This window comes from Eptatretus burgeri, chromosome 9 (assembly GCF_056783735.1).
Source record: "Eptatretus burgeri isolate ZD-2024b chromosome 9, Ebu_testis_v1, whole genome shotgun sequence".
Lineage (NCBI taxonomy): Eukaryota > Metazoa > Chordata > Myxini > Myxiniformes > Myxinidae > Eptatretus > Eptatretus burgeri.
This window is the reverse complement of record NC_140969.1, coordinates 31,912,570-31,934,261: the sequence shown is the minus strand read 5'-3', so window position 1 is coordinate 31,934,261 and position 21,692 is coordinate 31,912,570. Positions and strand designations below refer to the sequence as shown.

At 40.7% G+C, this 21,692-nt stretch overlaps 1 protein-coding gene across 2 annotated transcripts in view; it reads left to right on the top strand.

The window, feature by feature from the left end:
• Nucleotides 1-8,943: 8,943 nt before the first annotated feature.
• LOC147019848 (meprin A subunit beta-like) overlaps nt 8,944-21,692 on the top strand; it is a 43,422-nt gene continuing 30,673 nt past the window's right edge. The window contains exons 1-6 of one of the 2 annotated variants that reach the window (XM_085894621.1): nt 8,944-9,072; nt 11,876-11,897; nt 12,795-12,845; nt 13,326-13,369; nt 15,760-15,841; nt 20,778-20,895. In XM_085894621.1, coding sequence (XP_085750747.1) covers nt 8,962-9,072; nt 11,876-11,897; nt 12,795-12,845; nt 13,326-13,369; nt 15,760-15,841; nt 20,778-20,895 — 428 coding nt within the window. In that variant the 5' untranslated portion in view covers nt 8,944-8,961. Of the gene's footprint in view, nt 9,073-11,875; nt 11,898-12,791; nt 12,846-13,325; nt 13,370-15,759; nt 15,842-20,777; nt 20,896-21,692 lie in introns of both variants that reach the window. The other variant, XM_085894620.1, reaches the window with a different exon arrangement.

Genomic DNA, 21,692 nt, shown 5'->3' with positions numbered 1-21,692 from the left:
ACGGATTCGGATGAAACTTGGTGGACAGGTTGTGTTCGAAGGAAGAATTCATTCGATTTTGTTGAAGAAGAATCCGGATCCGGCCTGGATACTTTTGAGAAATAATGTTCTATCCCCAGACTCTGTCCTTGCCAGATCTTACATTTCTTCTGATCCTCCATGTTGAATTGAATTGTTGCTGGTGTTGTTGTCGAATTGTCGGTGCTGATTTCCCATTCATTTTTACGGTTGGAAATCTATAAATATTAAAGTATGACGATTGCAGAAGTTTTACTTTAACATCTGAAAATACTGTGGGGTAACTCTCAAAAAGGCACGGTACCGAAAGTTTCACAACACTGAATTCATGAAGTGCTTAGCCTTTCAGAAGTAAAACCTTACATCCATTTTACACTTATTCTGCAGTTGGCATTTACTCTGATTTGAAATCTGGATTTGCTCGCAGCTAAATAAATGTGATCACGCCGTACTTCACTTGTATTGAGCAGTGTCACAACCAGCCCGGTTGCATCCTCCACCCCATCAGCAAAGTATTAAACACAATATTCAAGCTAAAATTTCACAAATATCCTGATTATACTTGCATGTAATCCTCAGCACACCTTATTAAGAGTAAAATCTAACAGAAAACTAGACAAGATCAAATAGAGATGAGTCTGACATGAAAAGGTTGAGAATGATGTCGACTGTATGTCGTTCAATCCAAATATGGTTTTTCGTGATCAAAGCCATGTGTTGTGCTGAACGATCTTCTTATGTGATTAATATTTGCCCTGCATGAATTAACATTTGTGTAATGCCTTTTTCTCAATTCATCCAGCAGAATGATTATTTGTAGTCACCATATCGGTTGAAAACGCTGTGATATGGAATTCTTCTGCAACACAATGGAAAGTGTGACAGGGGATTTAATTTTTTTTTTAAACACAGGCAAAAGTGGGGTGTGTTCACACCCCATGCACCCACCCTGGTGATGGGCTAGTACACAGCTCACATAACTATGTGCCTGTCATTTTTTGGTGTGCAAACTTTTTCCATTTTAGCCCGACATTTTGTCACCATCTCGGTCTGATGGCATGGTTATAAAGCCGTGTGTGCATTTTGTGGGCATATAAAAGGATCGTAATCTGTTAAATTGTGCACATTCATTACAGTGGCATTCTCTCAAGCAGGGCTTAAATGCATGTCATTATTAAAAAATCTTTGTCCGAGGTAATTATTTACCTCTAACGATGTGTCTATATACACATCAGGAAGAAGATAATTGATTTTGATTTGTTTATTCTCCCATATCTTTTCCTGACCTGCTCATGGTCACATATCTTTTTCCTCACATCTCATATAATTGTTAGTTGAACAGGTGACCTTGATGGGTGGGGGTGGGGGAGGGGGGTTGAGGGCTTTAAGTGGAGAGGGGTTGATGCCTTCGGGTTGGGAGGGCGAGAATTTGGGATTGGGAGGGGGTAGGGGAGAGGAGATTGAGACCACACTCTGTGCAGAGCGTTGGTGCTGCTTAACCCTGCGTTATTATGCTGTGTCATTCAAACATAGTTAGTCTGGTGGGTGTTTACACACCCCAATGCTCGAATGCCACACAAAAAATGCACACAAAAAATGTGGGGTGCCAAAACACTCCATGGGACTAACGCAGGGTTAAGCAGTCTCCTTGGCTATTGGGTACAATCCTGGATGGGTCGCCACTCCGACACAGTATACCAGAATGCTGGCACTCATTTTTTCGAACTCGGAAGGATGACAGGCCGAGTTTACCCCACTTGGTATTAATTCAACAGCAAAGCGGGATTTGAACTCAGGACTCTAGGATCCAAAGCCTGCCACCCCAACCATTAAGCCAACACCAGGCATAAGTGGAGGGGGGGGTGGGGGGGGAGAGTTGAGTTGAAGTCACGTTTTACATTATGTGGGATTTCCGTGGGTCCTGCTAGTATTTAATATCTGCGACCACAAAGCAATATCACCAAAGGTAAGCTTTCCTGGGGTCCACAACCAAATGATGGCAATTTTTTTTATTATTTCAGACCACCTCAGCCTGGTGTTGGCTTAGTGGTTAGGGTGGTGGCTTGGGATCCAAGGGTCCTGAGTTCAAGCCCCGTTGGCTGCTGAATTAACACCAGGGGGTTGACTCAGCCTGTCATCCTTCCGAGCTCGGCGAAATGAGTGCCAGTGTACTGGTCCCGGTGTATGCCCGGTTAGAATAGGTGTACCATATCCCTGTGTGTCGTAAGAGGCGACCAGGGTTGGCGTCAGGAAGGGCATCCGGCCATAAAAAACATTGCCTCAAGAAAAAGCCAAACCCCTGCACAGCAGGGAAAAATGGCTGTAAAAACGGTCATTTTTTTATTTTATTTCAGACCACCTCATGATCTTGATCTTCAGTATTCATGGATTGAGTGTAAATTTAGAAAATGTGTCCCCATCTAAAAGCCATCAATAAAACTCAAAATCATGAAAACTGGATGAAAATTATCTAAGTTATGATCAAAAGGTGTTTTTTTTGTTAATCAGGTCACAATCTGAAAAAGTAGATCAAGGGTTCTAATCAAATATCAGGTGCACAACTTCAGTGTAGTTCCACTGTGAACATGCAAGAACATCTTAAAAAGCCGAGCAGTCTTTGAGATTTCCCATTGGCAAAATTGAGCAATGACAAAAAAGTTTTTTTTTTTTCAGACCACCATTTGACCTTGACCTTTAACCTGGAGGGGTACATCATAAATGTGCCTTGCTCCAGGCTATCTGGAGAGGGCAATTTCATTCTGATCGGCCAAACCTTAGTCGAGTTATGGTAAAAAATGTTAAAATGTCTAGAATAAGGTAATGACCTTAAATTTAGGTTAAGGAAAAAATATATATATATATTTCGACCCCTCATACATGTGAATCCCATTATTGATGTAACATTTAATTTCAAAAGTCCCTGCCAGCTCTGAGATGCAGATCCAAAATTTGTACAAAAAAAACATTGTAAAGTTAAAAAAAATCCCAAGAAACTCTGGGGTACCATTAAGAATGGGGGGAACTAAATGTAGAAACCAACTCTATCTTATAGAGGATGGGCTTAATTACGTTTTTCATAAGATTGCATCACATCCATAAATATGGCGTGACACACAAAATATATTCATTAATCATCATCGTACTTTCGAAACACACCAAATTGTGAAATCAAATGCTCAGTGATGAGTCAACCTTGACCACGACCTTAATGGCATGGATAAACAAATGAAGCTCATCCATTGTATATACATTACACATTGAGAGGATTAATAATAATACTAGCATAACCCACGCTCTGCGCGACATGTTGGGGTGGGTGTGTTTGAGAAAGGAACTGATGCAGAGTATCAGTAGTAATTTTACTTTCATGCAGTAAGTGGAATACGATTTCACTGTTTCAGAACCATTTTATTTACTTTTTTTGTACCATGCACCTCATATGGTTTTTGAGATAATGTAAGCCGAATATCACGTTACTCGAGTGCAGAACAAAGTCGAAGATAGCGCGACACGAAACCACAAACTCGGAAATAATATAAAAGATGACTTGAGCAGGCAGGTATTTAGCCGAAACGCCTCGAGTTATGCGTACTTGCCTTTGAGCTGTCAAACAAAATTTGTGGTATGATAATGTTTGAGATTTTGTTCCTTTTTATCAACAACAATAGTGTTATATTCAGAGGTGGTTAAAACTTGAAATTGTATGAAGGAGTTGAAAAGCCGAGTTTATTTTAAACTGCTAAAAGCTGCACTTGTTTCTATTTTTACACGACGCCATTCTCAAACATTTTTATCAATGAGGTGAAGTATTTGCAAATCAACTATTGCACACAAATGTCCTCCTCATGTAACCTGTGGATTTGCATATCAAATCTCTCTTTTGTCTCTCATACCCATTCTCTTGAACAGAGCATTGGAACTGCCAATCAGTTTTTCCTTGGCTATTTGGCACAATCTTGGACAGGTTGCCACTTTGACCATTTCCAAGAGCACAGCTACGCCACTGATGCTGTGCCTCTCTACCAGTACGCTGGTACTCATTTCACCGACCTCAGAAGGATGACAGGCTGAGTTAACCCTGATGTTAATTCCTGATGTTAATTCAGCGGCCAACAGGGCTCGAACTCAGGACCCTCGGACCCCAAGCCACCACCCTAACCACAAAACCAACGCCAAGCTATGCATGTGAAATCCATCCTTCAGGACCATCCTCTGTGCAGAGCATTGTTGCTGCCTATGCAGTCTCCTTGGCTATTGGGCACAAAATGGACGGGTCGCCACTCTGACACAGGAAACTAGCAAGCTGGCACTCATTTTGCTGACCTCGGAAGGATGACAAGCAGAGTCAACCCCATCTGGTATTAATTCAACAGCTGAGTGGGATGTGAACTTCGGATCCTCGCATCCCAAGCCCACCACCCTAACCATTCAGCCAACACCAGGCATACTGTTTTGATGCCACATAAAATATAGGTTATACAGATGAAAGGAATACCATCCACTGAATACAATATTGAATGAGAGGTGGAGAGACTGACTTCAATGAATATTTCTACTCAAGATGATGTTCCGATTGTGGGGCTGAAATGTTGGATGCCCAAGTGACGTCATCCATGCTTTGATCGAGGTACATCATTGCCGATTCTGGTTGCCCGGATGGTATTGGGGAATTTCCAGAGGTGGTTTGGGAACTTTCAAATCCTGCGTTGTCCGATTTCGTGTGATCAGGCCAAACTGATGCCGGATCAGATTATTGTTCATTATTGTCGTCTGATGCAGCAGGATGTAATGTGACAGTTGTTGAACGTGATGGTGACTCTTGCTCGAGTTGACATGTCAGCGTTTCGTCTTGAGAACACGTACCTTTCGATTATGATACCCCAGCAAGTCGGGATCAAGTTATGACAATATAAGTTACGAATTAATTATTGTGTCGATGATCATTTCGCTCGATTAACAATGGTATGGATTAAGTGGGCGTATTCATGACATCCTCATGGAGCAGTAAGCAAATGTGATGACGATACGGATGAAACTTTACTCACTTGTTTCGTCATGGTGTTTGTCCATCAGGGAAAATTATCGGAGTGCAGGAAAAGTAATCTCAAATGGAGCTCAGTACTCTGGCTCATCGGTAAGACCGACCTATGAAGAGATGTTGAACACGTCGTCACGGGTGTTATCCCTCATCACAAAAATCTGCATGACTGTTCCCACCCCGATATACAGTAGGCCTATAGAGACTGATGAGAAACTAGAAACGTAGCGATTTATTGCCTGGGAAGGTGGTAAAGTTAATAAATAAGGTTATACCTGTGGCAGGAAAAGCGTAATATAAACAAAAAAGTTGGATGACATCTGAGCGTGTGAAAATTCACACATTGCTTGCTCGTCATGGTCTTACTGAGCTGAGAACTTCTTCACAACACATTATTAAGATCAGAGAACGTGAGGATTCACACATTGACAAGTTATTTCCTTGCAACTCAGCTGAGGACTCCTTCTCAATAACAACACATCCAGGTCCCTCTCCTCAGTGTCCCCCTTTCATGAGAATATCAATGCTTCATTGGCTGAAATCAGTTGCAATAGCCTGTAAAGTTTGTCGGAATACTTAGATATTTGATTAGCAAGAAGGGCTTCTTAAATATTTTAGGTCGAAGTGAAATCGTTTTTACGTTGTCAATTCTGACTGGTATGGCATCGGAGGATATTGTTGTTGTTTTCCGCCCCGCCGGCGTGGAAGCGGCCGCTTTTAGCTAATCGCGGCCACACGCCCACCGGATGTGGCAAACCTAGTCGCAGCTTTCGGATCAACGCCGAAATCCAGCTTCGGGTGTATCTTTAATCACACCGAAAATCAGCCAGCATTCTGTTCGCGCGCGACAGGGTCCGATCGCCGAATTGTCGATTTACCTAATTATGCGCGCAGACAGAAATGCCGGGGATTTACACCTCGACAGGACCTGCTTGGAAACGAGCTGCAAAGCAGCTCGCTCTGTTTGTGATTTGCCAAGCGGAGTATATCGCCAAGCCCCGCCGGATCCGATTCTCTTATCGGTTATTAACAACCAGCTATATTCCGAACGCAATACGGCAGCTCAATTAAGGGAAGAGGACACAATAAACAGGTTAACATTGAGACAGGCACATTTATTTACACATGGCACGTAAGCAGTCATGCAGTCATGTATGCAACCAATGCACGTATGCAATCATGCAGTCATGTATGCAACCAATGCACGTATGCAATCATGCAGTCATGTATGCAACCAATGCACGTATGCAGTCATGTATGCAACCAATGCACGTATGGGACAAAACACGAGCAAGATAAAGAAGTATAACCGTCTATTTATTATGTACACACATGCACTTAAACAGGTTCTACTTAACGGACTCGGCGCCACAACATTCATTCAAAGAAAACCCCGGAAAGAAAAGGGCAAGAACTGGGCCACTTGGGCCTTTAATAGTTCACGGAGCTGTGAAGACCGCAGGAGCTCCGAGAGGCCACGCTGGTTACCTGTCGCCTTCGTGGCGTCTTGCTGGGCGCTCCTCGATGTCCTGTCCACACGGCAGCTGGCGTGACCACGGCTCGGCCAGGCCTCGTCGTGCGGCCCGGTCGATCGGGCCGAGTCGACAACGCCTCAGAGGAACGAACGGTCTTTGCTCTTTCAGAGTTGATGCTCTCTTAAGAGCCCACCCGTTCCTCAGCGTCGTTTGGACTGTCCCGGGGCCCATTCACCTCACACCGTTATGCCGCTGGTTGGCGACTCCTCTTCGGCCTCTCCAGCGACCCACTGTTCGGCATGGCACGGCACAGCAGGCCACACTCCGAGCTCCAGTCTCCTCCGCTCTCTCCAGCTCCTCACCGACTGTAGACTCCAGACTGATCCAGCTCCCAACACGACTCCACACAACTGCACGCTTGGCGTCTCTGCACGCCCTTATATCGGATCCGTGAGGCGAGGTTTTGATATCCGATCTCTCACCTCTGTCCCCCCGCTGGCTCCGCCCCTTTTATCTTTTGATCTGAATTGTCGCGAAGCTCGGAGAGAGCGGACGTGGGTGAAATCATCGACCCTCGCCCCAACGAAGGAGTTCCCGCGTCTGGTGGCAGAGATGTTGTTCGTTCAGGACGCTGTTGCCAGTAACAAGATGGCGGCGTTCGTGAAGATGAAGGTGAGGCGATGTTGTTTGTTGTTGAGATGGCGAGGAGATATCATTGTGGTGAAGGTGGTTGTTGTGGAGAAGGTGGTTGTGGTGGTTGAAATGCGGTCGGTCCAAAATAAAGATAGCAAAAGAAAAACACTACCTCAAAGAGCACAACCCTGTTAAACGAATTATGCCGCAAGACGACGGTGGGGAAATCTATCTGAACACAGACTTATTGACATAACTGATCTAAAGGACCTGTATGGTGCTCTGTGAATTTCCACAACCGTAACAATATTTTGCCTTTAATTTCATGCTTGGGCTCGAAGGTCGAATTGGAATGCAAATTTGAGCTATTCTTGAACCCCTTCAGTTTATAGTGATATGTTCGTATGACATATTTTTGAACAGGATGCCAAGATATATCATGTGGTGATAATTATGTCCTTGTGTGCGAAACTCCAACTAAGACTGATTTTGGCGCCCCTTTTCAAGGCGCCAGGACCCCTTGAGAGGACCTGGGGGCACGCAAGAATCCACATTGTTCCATCAGACCATCATCATCTATCCTCAAGACAGGTCAAACCTTTTGTTTGTGAGAGTCTAATTAAAAACCTGTGTGTTCTCAGACTATCTTGGAAAACCAAGCAGTCTAATATTTCCGATTGGCAAAAATGAGTGATGAAAAACACACGTGTCTTGTTTTTTCAGACCACAATTTGACCTTGACCTTTAACTTGGAGGGGTATGATTTAAATTAAGTGTAAATCTGACTTATTCTAGGCTATCTGGAGAGGGCAATTTTGTTCTGCTCAGACAAACGTCAGTCGAGTTATGGTGAACAATGTTAAAATGTCTATAATAAGGTAATGACCTTAAAATTTGGTTAAGGTCAAAAATATATTGTTGATTCCTCATACATTTTAATCCCATTATTGATGTAAGATTCAATTTCAATAGTCCCAGCCAGCACTGAGAAACATCTCGGAAATTGGCAGGAAAAAAAATGAAAGGAAAGAAAAACCCCAAAATGGTCCTTTAGTACTCCTATGGTCTAAGAAACTCTGGGGGTACCATTTAGAATTGGGGACATTAATTGTAGAAACAATCCCCACAACAGGCAAAAGAACGTATCAGGGTCGGGGCTTAATTACGTTTTTCAGAAGATTGCATCACATCCCTAAATATGGCGTGACACACAATATTTTCATTAATCATCATTGTGCTTTCGAAACACACCTAATTGTGAAATCGCATGCTCAGTGATGAGTCAACCTTGACTACTGCCTTAATGGCATGGATAAACAAATTTAGCTAATCCATTGTGTATACATCATACATTGAGAGGAATTAATAAAAAATAAGACATCAGCAGGCAGGTATAACTGAGACGCCTCGTTATACATACTTGCCTTTGAGCTGTCAAACAAAATTTTGTGGAATGATAATGTTTGAGATTTGTTTTTTCATCAACAACAATCGTGTAATATATTGAGGTTGTTAAAAACTTGAAAATATTTGAAGGAGTTGAAAAGCAGAGTATATTTTAAACTGCTAAAAGCTGCACTTGTTTTTATTTTTACACGATGCCATTCTCAAACATTTTAATGAATTAGTTTTTGAAGTATTTGCAAATCAACTATTGCACAAAAACGTCCTCCTGCTGTAACCTGTGGATTTGCATATCAAATATTACACCCAAAATTCCTTCAGGTAACCCAAGGATTTGCATATCCATTATGATACGACACACAAACTTGTCACGCAACTATTGCCTATTTAACCATGCATGTAAATAGCTGGAAAGGCATTCGTAAATATACTTCGGATATTACTGACCTTGTCATGGAGCGTCTACTGTTTCACCTGTGTTTGCTTTGCATCACACAAGCTTTGGTGAGAACTTTTTGCTCTTCAATCAGAAATGATCTTCTTTTTAAGTTTTCTTGTTCTCCATTTTCCATGTGCACCCTTCATATGTTTATGTTTAGTTTTGAGAGAGTTATGTATACCTTCACCCGACGCAGGTGTGATTTAACCCAACAAATTGTACACCCTTGCCCTGCACAGACGTGATGTGTTGTGATTATACTGTAGTTGATAAAGTTATAAATGTATAGTTTTGATGTAAGATTTTTATTTTAACCACTTCAATAAACAAGACATTAATATATACGAGTCTGAAGGCGACGATGGTTGATGAGCGGTATTTGACGATGTAGATTGTTTCATAAGTCAAGGATGAGACAATGTGATAATGTTTGACCAAGTTATAAAAATGATCAACATGATGTGGTACGAGTGGCAGGTTATTAGCTGCAAAATGTCGAAAACCCGGTTTCGTTCAACAACTTTCAAAATTTGACCTTTGCATAACCTTTAAAGGTCCCAAAACAATGTTGTGGACATTAAAATAAGGAAACAGGTTACGTGCTTTAGCTTAATGGAGTTAGTTCGTCGAAGAAGGTCGAAAACCCGGTTTCGTTCAACAACTTTGAAAATTTGACCTTTGTGAACTTTAAAAGTCAAAGGTCAAGGATTATGACCTTTGGTGAAAAAACTTCCTCTGGAACATTCCAGGAACAATATAACGTCATATAGGCTATATGGCATTTCACACTCCTCGGATTATCCATACTTTGATGAAATCAGCGTAAAAACAAACTTGAAGGGGCACCACGGGCAAGGTGTTCGAGATAGAGAAAAATGGTTTGAAGACTTTAGGTGGGGAATGACCTCATGATTATGCATAAAAAATCTTGTCATCCCAGCTCTCAAAGTTTGGGCGGTCGTCTGATTTTTATGTCAAAATTCGAAATTTTCTAAGTTCATGACCTTGTGACCTTGACCTTGGGACTAAAATGAAAAATCGAGCTCCGTGGGGCTATGCAGGTGGCATTGGGCTAACAAAATACCGAAACCCCTGCCAAATTCGACAAACCCCCGAGGAGAAGATGCAAATTGAAATCGGCTACCCCCTAAAAACACAATTTGCAATTTTCTAAGTTCGTGACCTTGTGACCTTGACCTTGTGACCTTGACCTTGGGACGAAAATGAAAAATCGAGCTCTGTGGTGCTATGCAGGTGCCATGGGGCTAACCAAATACCGAAACTCCTGCCAGATTCGACAAACCCATCGGAGAAGAATTTTTTTAATGTCAAAATCGCAATTTTCTAAGTTTGTGACCTTGACCTTGGGACGAAAATGAAAAATCGAGGTCTGTGGTGCTTTGCAGGTGCCATTGGGCTAACCAAATACCGAAACTCCTGCCAGATTCGACAAACCCCTCGGAGAAGAATTTTTTTAATGTCAAAATCGCAATTTTCTAAGTTTGTGACCTTGACCTTGGGACGAAAATGAAAAATCGAGCTCTGTGGGGCTATGCAGTTGCCATTGGGCTAACCAAATACCGAAACTCCTGTCAGATTCGACAAGACCCCAAGGAGAAGATGCAAATTGAAATCGGCGACCCCTAAAAACATGTTTTTGGGGCGTGGCTCCACCCATAATGGGTGGACCACGCCCATTTTCAGGAAAACACTATTAGACCATGATATAAACCTCCCACCAAAATTTCATCAGGATCGGATCAAAACCCACAGAGCTATGCTCGGGACAGACAGATAGACAGACAGACAGACAGACAGACACACAACAATAACGAACATGGTGGTCACTTATATATTTTTCGTGAAAATATTTTTTCGTGATCCAATTATATTTTTCGTGAAAATATTTTTTCGTGAACCAATAATGATGGATAAACAATGAAGAGTTGTAAACAAGATGTCAAAAAAGCTAAATGATTATAAAAACAATGATTTCACAGGTAATATTTTATCATTGATTGTAAAGAGGATCAGGAATCATAAGATATAGTTTCACAGCAGTGGTTGGTTTTAGAGAAAGCCCATTCCAGTTTTTTCCTCAATCCTTGGCTGAATACAAACATGGCAATGTGCCCATTTGAGAACTTTTTCCATGAATTCTGTTCATTAGCTCTGCCACCGAAGGTGGACAGAGGTTATGTTTTCACCTCTGTCTGTCTGTTACTTCGCAAAAAATATTTTACCAAGTATGTTGGTCTGTCATGTCTTTTCGTCTGTTTGTCACACGATTTTTGTCCACAGTTTTAAAGCTATTGTTCTGAATTTTTTGTGTATGTAGATGGTGAACGGCCAAGAGCAACAACACGTATTTTTTGCTCAAGATCAGAATTGTTTAGATGATTCCTTACAATTGAGAGATGGGGCCAAAAATGATATACCATACAGTGTAGTATGATATCCAAAAAGTTATTGAGTTATGACAAAACTAGGTGGATGAGTTAGTTAGGTGACAAGAACAAGCCAATTAGATTTTGGTTCAGGTTCTGATTCAGATCTAGCCTGTCAGTGGGATACAAAACGTAAACTGTTCATCCTGGTGGAGATATCCTCTCTACTGAATGCCGTTCTAGTTTTGTCTTTGTCAACATAAGCAAACATGTTCTTGGAAACGTTTCTCCCGAAGAATAGTTACCTGTCCTGTGCACGTGAACACACAGCCGAACTTTGTTAAGATGAACCCGAATATTTCAGCGAACGAGAACATTTACTTCGAACCATTTCTATAAGCAAGGTTGTTATGCAAGAATACAGCAGAACACGAAGGAATGCCTCACTCACACTGTTTTGTGCAAATATCTTGTTTTTCAGCCCATAGATCACTCAACAACAGGTAAAGACTGAATTTGAATTCCATACAAATGTTGATTGTTTTGTGTTATTTTGTGGTGGTGGAATCTTTTGAAGGGGTGAATTTTACAAACAATTGCCATGTTATTAAACTGAATTAAACTTTTATAGGAGTAACTTTAGTTAGCATATGTCTAACAGGAAAGGTGAGAGGATGTCGACTCACCTTTGAGCTCTCTCATCTGGGCTTTATTCCAAGGACAGCTATGAACTATCATCCTCAGATACTTTGCAGGCAAGACATTGAGCATGCCTATCTTCAGAGGCAACATTTAGGCTGTTGTCCTGTCTGATATATTTCACGAAGAGAAGGAAAGGATGCCAAAGTGCCCTTTGAAAAGAGTAGGCCTTTATGTGTTGGTACCCTGTCTGAATTATTGCCAAAATCTACAGGGGCACTTCATCAGGAGCTTTGCTTTGCTTCTGTTCTGTTTGATCGTCTTCCTTTGATCATAGAATATAATCATATCATATAAACTGTTCTGTTTGATCGTCGTCCTGAGATTAGGTTCAGGCTGTCTCACAACAAGGACTTCAGCAGGTGGTGTCTGTTGACTTCCCATGAGATAGTCATGCAGGTCAGACATTTGTAATTTGTTCCATTTGCTGGGGATATCTCATGGACTATTTGTCAAAAACATTGAGGGATCTTTAGCTTCTACCAGAAGAACAAAACATCATAGTCAAGTGCCCGGATTAATGTCCAATCTGAACCTTTGCTTGTGAAATAGCAAGATGATAGTTTGTAGTCAGGGTGGGAATATTGATGTACCTAACCATATTCACGTTTGACTGGTTTTGGAATTTCCAACATGTTTTACTCAACAGATCACCAAACTGGAAATAAAACAACAAAATGTATTTTGTGCCTTTCCAGCAGAAAGGGATGTTTTTGCCATTGAGGATCGTGACCTATTTGAAATAAACGAAGGTAAGGATGACGCCAGAACATGGGGAAACTCTCACAGGTTTTTTATTCAGGTAATAAATTAAACATTGGGCAAAAATACTGAAGACTGCTGTTTAAACCACAAGCATGCATTTGATTGAGTTGTGGAATGTGGAACATTGTTTTATCCTGATTAATAGAAATTGTACACCTATTATTCTTTAAAAAAGACCTTTTTGGAAATGACCTGAAAATGGCATTTTTCTGTGATTAGTTTTAAGCTGTTCATATTTTATCAAAAAATATTGCAAATACCAGAGCTCTTTGTGTAAAGAATAAATTGTTCAGGGGGTTGGAGAAGTATGAACAATCACGTTTAGAAAAATCAGGTCGGTATGTGAGAGTATCAAGAAGTAAAGTCTTACAAAGGTGTTTGAATTTGAAAGAAAGATAATGATTGAAATCTTGAGCAGATTCGATGTCATTGTTGATCTGATTTCACTTTCCATCCCTTTTGCACAGTGCTCGATCTGAATCTGTTTGAAGGAGACATTAAATATTCCGAAGTAAGTTATTCCATCATGTCACATCAAACAATCAAATACACAGGTCTTCATCATGAATTATGCACACTGTACTCGTACATAATATTCTCACATAATCTGATGATAATAGTAATCATACTATGCATAATTTGGTGTGTGTGTGTGTGTGTCTGTGTGTGTGTGTGTGTGTGTGTGTGTGTGTGTGTGTGTGTGTGTGTGTGTGTGTGTGTGTGTGTGTGTGTGTGTGTGTGTGTGTGTGTGTGTGTGTGTGTGTGTGTGTGTGTGTGTGTGTGTGTGTGTGTGTGTGTGTTTGACTTGTAAGTACGAACTGTTTGACGCAATTGGTAAAAGCTGTTGCTTGCACTTCGGGGGCGACGAGGAAGGTTTTAGGTGTTCTCTGGAAAAGTTGAAAAGTCTTCACTCGTTAAGCCAATTATTCCATTTACTTGAATCGCTCAAGGACATCGAGTTGGAAAAGGAAGAAAACTGACACCAAATGCAAAGAAAATATTTTTTAATTTTGAGAACAAAACGAGCACAACCAGACGGTTTTGTAACTGGCTTTCTTTCCCAAATCCCCTTCGTCTTCATTGCACAGTTTAAGATTCCAAATGTTGATTTAAAAACATTGGGGCAATACCCCTGGGCACTCACCTGGTGGCGGCTGGATAAGATAACCAGGGAACCACTGGTAGGCATGGATGACCCACGAAATATGTAATGCAGAAGAACGTAAATACAGATAGTTTTTTTAATGCTGTGAACAAACTTTGGTTCATCACCAGTGATAAAAGTTGTGGTCAAGATTCATCAAAATTTTGTGTGTGGTTTCAGAGAAGAAAGGAAATACATATTTGAGGGGGGGGCAACTCCCCCCCCCCGTATAACTTCTTACAACCAAATTCTTTTTTAATGGTGTGAACAATCATTGGTACATCATGGGTGATGAATGTTTCATCAATCAGGAGTGGAGAGTCTCCCGCTCTTCATACATAAACGGTTAAACTTTGGTGCTCCAATTTTTTCTGCTTAATTTTAAAAAATGTAGTTTTGCTAGAATTGGAACCGTATTCTGAAAGAGTATGATGGTCATTAATTTCACCAACTCATACACTTCCTTTTCTGTAGGTTATTGTGATTTTCCTTTCCTCCCTCCCTCCCCCAATCCAACCCCCCCTCCACTACGCTCTCCCTCACCTATTTTTATCTCTGCTACCGAAGGTGAAAGAGGTTCTGTTTTCACCCTTTTCTGCCTGTTTTTCTGTTTGTTTGTGTACAGGATGTCTTAAAAAGTTGTGGACAGATCCAGATGAAATTTTGTCGACAGGTTCGGTGTGTGTGACAAGGACGAAATGATTAGATTTTGGTGAAGATCCAGATTCGGATCCGACTCCTAGAATTTTTAAAGTGAATCTTCACCATTGAGAGATCGGGCCAAAAATGATATATATCACAATATCTCAAAAATTTATGGACGATTCGGACTAAATTTGGCGAACAGGTTGGGTATGTGAGAAGGAAATATGTTAAAAATATGTTTCTGCTTTATTTCTGTGCCAAAATGTTGCTTTCTCACACAACTGATTTTTAATGATCTTGATGTAACATGCAACAAAAGTTGAAGATAGATCAAAATTAGAAATATTATGAACAAGTAAAAAATACATAAAATGTCCGCCCCCATTGCTTTAATAATTTTGCTGTGTGGAGTTAATGGGCAAGCCCATATTTATGTACAACTAACATGGCTGCCAGTGTACCAGTCAGCCATCTTTGATCAGATCACAAAATAAAGTGAGATGCCCATGTATGCCATCATGAACTATGCTTGTGCTACGTTTGAACAAAATCGGGCCATGCATGTCTGAGAAATGCTTGGAGACATATTTAAGTCAGAAAATGGCCGCCAGTCGGCAATCTTGGATCTGATCTCGATAAGAAAAATGACATGCATACGTAAACCATTATTTTTTATCTGTCTGCCAAGTTTGAACAACATCGGTAAATGCATGTCTGAGAAATGGTTGAGGACGTGTTCAACATTGGGTTTTTTATGACTAAAATGTCGCCGGTCGGCCATCTTGGATCTGAAATCCCCCAAAAAATGACGTGCATATGTACACCATCACGTGTTGTCTTTTTGCCAAGTACAAATAAAATCGGTCCATACATTTCAAACATTTGGTTGCGTACGCATGGTTGCACGCACGAACACGAAAATCAAGACCAAATCCATAAGCCACCGTTTCGGTGGTTAATAATTTCACTGTAATGTAATTTTAGATGTTTGTTTTGGAAGAATACTTTAAATACAACATTGTAGAAGAATGTCATGCTACAAGAGAACAGGGTTTGAGAAGAACCTTCTTCTAAGGAGGATTTTTCTTTCATGTTCTGTGTGCTATCTCCAGGATGGGAAGTACAGAAGTGCAATCCGAAATAAAACCATGCATTGGACCAACGTCATCCCTTATCATTTGGACAGCAGTCTTGGTATGTCACCTTTTTACGTCATCGGGAAAATGTGAAAAACAAGGCTATTTTAAGACATGAATGAATTTTTAAAAATAATACAAATGTTTACACGAGGTGGGAAAGCCAGCCAGCCATTCTTTATGTTTACACAAGCCAGCCATTCTTTATCAATGGTTTCAAATGGAGTGCTTGTTTGAGTTCTTAAACCACGTAGTGAGCTCTGTACAAGAAACTCGGTAACTGAACACACCCCCAGCCCATTGACGAATTGCAATCTCTCTGAGCTGAGCTGTACAACCACGATGTATTATTTATGCACTTAATCTGGAGTCGTTTTTGCTTCATGTATGTAAGCCAGGTTATATATATATTTTGCAAGTGACGCAGCAAACTGTTGCCAATTTACCACACCTAAATAAAGGGATGAACAATTCAGAGTGGGCGCAGGACCCCAGTCAAATGAATTAATATTTCGCTTTTAGCCTGAGTTGTAATTGCTTCATGTACATATGCCAGGTTATTTCTATTTAGCGATTGGATGTCAATTTACCCCGTCCAAATAAAAAGATGATCGATTTGTAGAGTAAATGAAGGTTTTTGTGTGTAACATCAACGAACGACTACTGTGGGCATCGATTGCAGGATCGCACCAAACGGTGATAATACATACCATTACAATATGGCCAAATGATGAGTCCTTCAAATTTGCCATTCAAGAAAACCAAAAAGATTTAACATGGAGATGTGCTTTGAAAAGCAAAAATGTTGTATGTAGAGAAATGTTTTAAAAACAAAAAACAGCGTATACAGAGAAATGTTTTAAAAACCAAAACAGTGCATGTAGAGAAATGTTTTAAAAACCAAAAACAGTGTACGTAGAGAAGTGTTTTAAAAACCAAAAACAGTGTATACAGAGAAATGTTTTTAAAACCAAAACAGTGTATATAGAGAAATGTTTTTAAAACCAAAACAGTGCATATAGAGAAATGTTTTAAAAACCAAAAACAGTGTACGTAGAGAAGTGTTTTAAAAACCAAAAACAGTGTATCCAGAGAAATGTTTTTAAAACCAAAACAGTGCATATAGAGAAATGTTTTAAAAACCAATAACGGTTAATATAGAGAATTGTTTAAAAACCAAAAAACGGTGTATATTGAGAAATGTTTAAAAACCAATAATGGTGAATATAGAGAAATGTTTTAAAAACCAGTAACGGCATATATAGAGAAATGTTTTAAAAACCAAAAAACGGTGTATAGTATATATTGAGAAATGTTAAAAAACAACCAATAAAGGTGTCGAAAGAGAAATATTTTAAAAACCCCAAAAAAGTGTATATAGAGAAATGTTTTAAAAAGCAATAATGGGGAATGTAGAGAAATGTTTTAAAAACCAAAAACGTTGTATATAGAGAAATGTTTTAAAAACCAATATGAAGAAAATTGATAAATAATTTTAAAACCAAAAAACCATGTACATAGAGGAATGTTTTAGAAACCAAAACACGGTGTATTTGGAGAAGTGTTTTAAAAACCAAAAAACAGTTCATCGAGAAATGTTTTTAAAACCAATAACAGTGGATATGGAGATATGTTTTAAAAACCAAAAAAACGGTGTATATATAAATAAAAAAATACAAAAGACCCCACAGACCCTGAGGTTCCAGAAGACCCAGAGAATCCAAAAGACCAGGAAGGACCACAACTCCCCAATGACCGAAATGATCCAGAAGATCCAGAGGACCCAAAAGACCCAGATGACCCAAAAGTTCCCGAGGACCCAGAACATGCAAAAGTTCCCAAGGACCCAAAATAACCCAAAAGACTCAGAGGACCTAAAAGACTCAAAAGTCTCCAAAGACCCCAAAGACTGAAAACCTCCAAGACCCTGAGGACCCAAAAGACCCAGAGGAAGTAAAAGACCCTGAAGACCCTGTGGACCATTTGAAACTCCACTATGAATGGATGAGGTGTGTGTGTGTGTGTGTGTGTGTGTGTGTGTGTGTGTGTGTGTGTGTGTGTGTGTGTGTGTGTGTGTGTGTGTGTGTGTGTGTGTGTGTGTGTGTGTGTGTGTGTGTGTGTGTGTGTGTGTGTGTGTGTGATGTTTTTTTGTGGAATTCTGCAAGAGCGTTCTGATATGGAATGTGACACACCAAAATGATCGTCATGACCTCCTGAGTTGATTAAGCTACATAACTACCAAAAATATCCGTTACAATTCCCATGTTTTAAACGCACGCCATGTTAAGGCAAATAAAGTAGCTTAAGGCCCAGTCACACCTTGACGTTTTAGCCAGCTTATGCCGATTTTTGAAAAAATTTGTGTAAAACGCTGGTACACGTCGAATACGTTGTGGGTAAGTTTTGATAACATTGAGAGCACGCTGAAAATCACTGCCATACATCGTAGTACGCTGGCTTTAAACGTTGAACTTTTGGGTTTTCCTCGAATTTTTTCATGCTTGAAATTTTACGACGTATGCCGGCGTATGACTCACACGTTCTGCTACGCTGGCCATAAGTTGTAGGCACGTTATGGAATCGTTGACACACGTTGAAACACGTTACTTGTAAGTTACTCATAAGTCAAAACACGTCGAGGTAATGTTTAGCGTACCCAAAACTTATTTCTAACCTATGAGTAACGTTTTGTAAGCACGCTACACGAACGTTGTTCACACTTTGCAACACTACTCCTACCACCAACATCGAAATCAGTAAATTCTCTCGAACTATTATTACGACTACTAATAACATCGACATCACTAAATTCTCTCGTACTACTACTACTACTACTACTACTACTATTACTACCAACATCGACATCACTAAATTCTCTCGAACTACGACTACTACTACTACTACTACTACTACTACTAACATCGACATCACTAAATTCTCGCGAACTACCACTACTAATAACATCGACATCACTAAATTCTCTCGAACTACCACTACTATTACTACTACTACTACTACTACTACTACTACTACTACTACTACTACTACTACTACCACTACTGCCACTGCTTCTGACATTGACATCTACTTAACATGCAGTCTGGAACACTGACAGATTCATCTTGTGAAGCCCGTTTGTATATACCAATTCCCCTAAACGCTGCCAAATCGCCATTATACGGTAGCTGTAAGTTAGAAACACGTTCAGTAAGTTCTGTGGTCGTGCGAAAGACGCCAATCGAATTCGTCTACTTACGCCAATGTGCGTTTGAGATACGTTCCATATAGGTTCAAAGCACGCCACTAATAGGTTCAAAGCATGTTACTCTTAGGCTAAAAATTAAGTTTCGGGTATGGTAAACATTACCTCGACGTGTTTTGACTTATGAGTAAGTTACAAGTAACGTGTGGCCGACGTGTGTAAACGATTGCGGAGCGTGCCGAGAACTTACGCCAGCGTATGCGGAACTTGTGAGCCATACGTCGAGTACGTTGTAAAATTTTCAGCATGCTTGAAATTTCACGACGTACTAGACATACCACGTAATATGCCAGCATACTTCATTGTTTTTCATCGTGCTCCTAACGTATACACAACTTACCCATACCGTATTCGACGTGTCCCAGCGTTTTAGACACATTTTTCGTAGGTCGGCATACGCTGGCTAAATTGTCAAGGTGTGACTGCGATTACGACACTTCCAATTTTCAGGCGGTTATGATTTAAATCTGCGTGCGGCAGGTTTTTAACAGAGAACACCACGAGTTCGTTGGCGATACGTGCAGCGCGCTATGACTAAGTTAAACTATCGTTGGGCGTAGGTCGTGAACGCCGACAACAGGCTAAGCATTCGTTGGTATAAGTTATCTTTAACACAACGAAACGTTCTTTGCCCGTGACTAATTCGTTATGCATACGACCAACACGTTATGAATACGACCAAAACTTTAAAAAAAAACCTCAAAACTTCAGCGTACGCCAACGTTTTACGTTCATTTTTATACGTTGCTATTCCTGGCTAAAACGTCAAGGTGTGACTGGGCCTTTAACACGGCATGGCATTCTAATTACAAAATAAATAACAAAAGCATTGACAACATTGTAACATAGTATAAACCAATTAAAACTAATTGTATTTACAACAACAATAAGAAGAATAGTATCATATGGCAATAATAATAACGAACATATAATCCTGGCGCTGGCCGCAAGCACAAGTGGGCTTAGTGAAAGGAAAGCTAATGCTCAAGCACTACAGCAGGCGGGTATGCAACAAGGCTGTGAAGACCAATGTTAAATTTGATTCATCGGACGAATGGGCCCACTTGTCATGTTGAAATATGAAGACGCCACCAACTGGTATAGCTGACCAGCAGGTAGGTGTCAAGTCAATGTTTTTCATTTGGGACTGCACAGTCATCATGTACCAGGTGTTGCAAGCCTGGTGTTGGCTAAGTGGTTTGGGTGGCGGCTTGGGATCCTAGGGTCCTGAGTTCAAGCCACGTTGGCCGCTGAATTAAATACACCAGGAGGTAGACTCAGCCTGTCATCCTTCCGAGGTCGGCAAAGTGAGCACCAGTGTACTGGTCAGGGGACACTGCATCAGCGGCATAGCCACGTCCCAACCAATGATGCAACCAGCAGCCACAGGCTGCATTCGATAGAGAGGGAGAGACCAAGTATTAAATACCCTCCAAAGAAGGAAGGGGGAGTGGTTACACCACGTGACTGTAATATGCACATTTTGTGAGATTTCAACAATGACAAATGACTCTTCCATGTATGAATGTTATAGTTTGTAATGTATTTCATTTTCATTTATCAAGTGAACTTGGTAGATCTGCATGAATTATTTTTTAAACGTTAAAATTGATAAATTCTCCACTTTGTGTGTTTCAAGGGGTGTTTATGTTCCATTGTGGTGGTGGAAATGGGGCTGGATGTTGTAACCTGGTGTACAAGCTGATGTTGAAACCATATGTTCATTTTGCAGATCACAATGCCATGGGAGTCATTCTGCAAGCATTTGACATGTTTCGCCTCAAATCTTGCATTGACTTTGTACCCTGGACAGGCGAACAGGATTACCTTTCTGTGGTGAAATACTCTGGGTATGGAATGTTATCGAAGTTATTGAGAAATTTTACAAACGCCAAGAGATATATCTATAATCTTTACCACAATAGTTGCTCCCCAGTCCATTATCCTGTTTGCAAAGATTATGTTCACTGATCCATGTCAATGAAGCCATTGCTGTTACTCCCATAATCCTCTTGGGGACATCACAACGTCACATATTTTATCTTCTGGCTGAGCCATTGAAACAGCTATAAGTATCCTGAGGACATCGAAATGAGGTTAGGTGAAAACACAAAAGCCTGCATGGTATCATCAGTGACAACAGGAAAGTGGGACTGCAGGACCTTTGTCTATCTATAATTCCAGCAATGTGTGTGTGTGTGTGTGTGTGTGTGTGTGTGTGTGTGTGTGTGTGTGTGTGTGTGTGTGTGTGTGTGTGTGTGTGTGTGTGTGTGTGTGTGTGTGTGTGTGTGTGTGTGTGTGTGCGCGCGCGTGTCTGTGACCGCTGTTTCTCGACAACCACTGGTCTGATCTAATTGAAACTTGCCAGCTATATTGCTGGGGACCTGAGTATGTGCCTTTTCAAGGTTTGATATTAATCGGACAAGTGGTTCCCAAGTTATGGCCATTTATTTACCAAACCAATAACAGGACACGTTGCTGCGTCGGCGTGCCCGATGGGGAAGAGATCCTCAGCCGCGTTCCCCATTACGGGTTACAACGTACGGACTTCCGGATAGTGATGACTTTCTGTATTCTAATAATTTCTCGATTTCTTATGCACATTTATAGATAAACACAATGTCCCAATCCAGTCGTCGTCTATGAG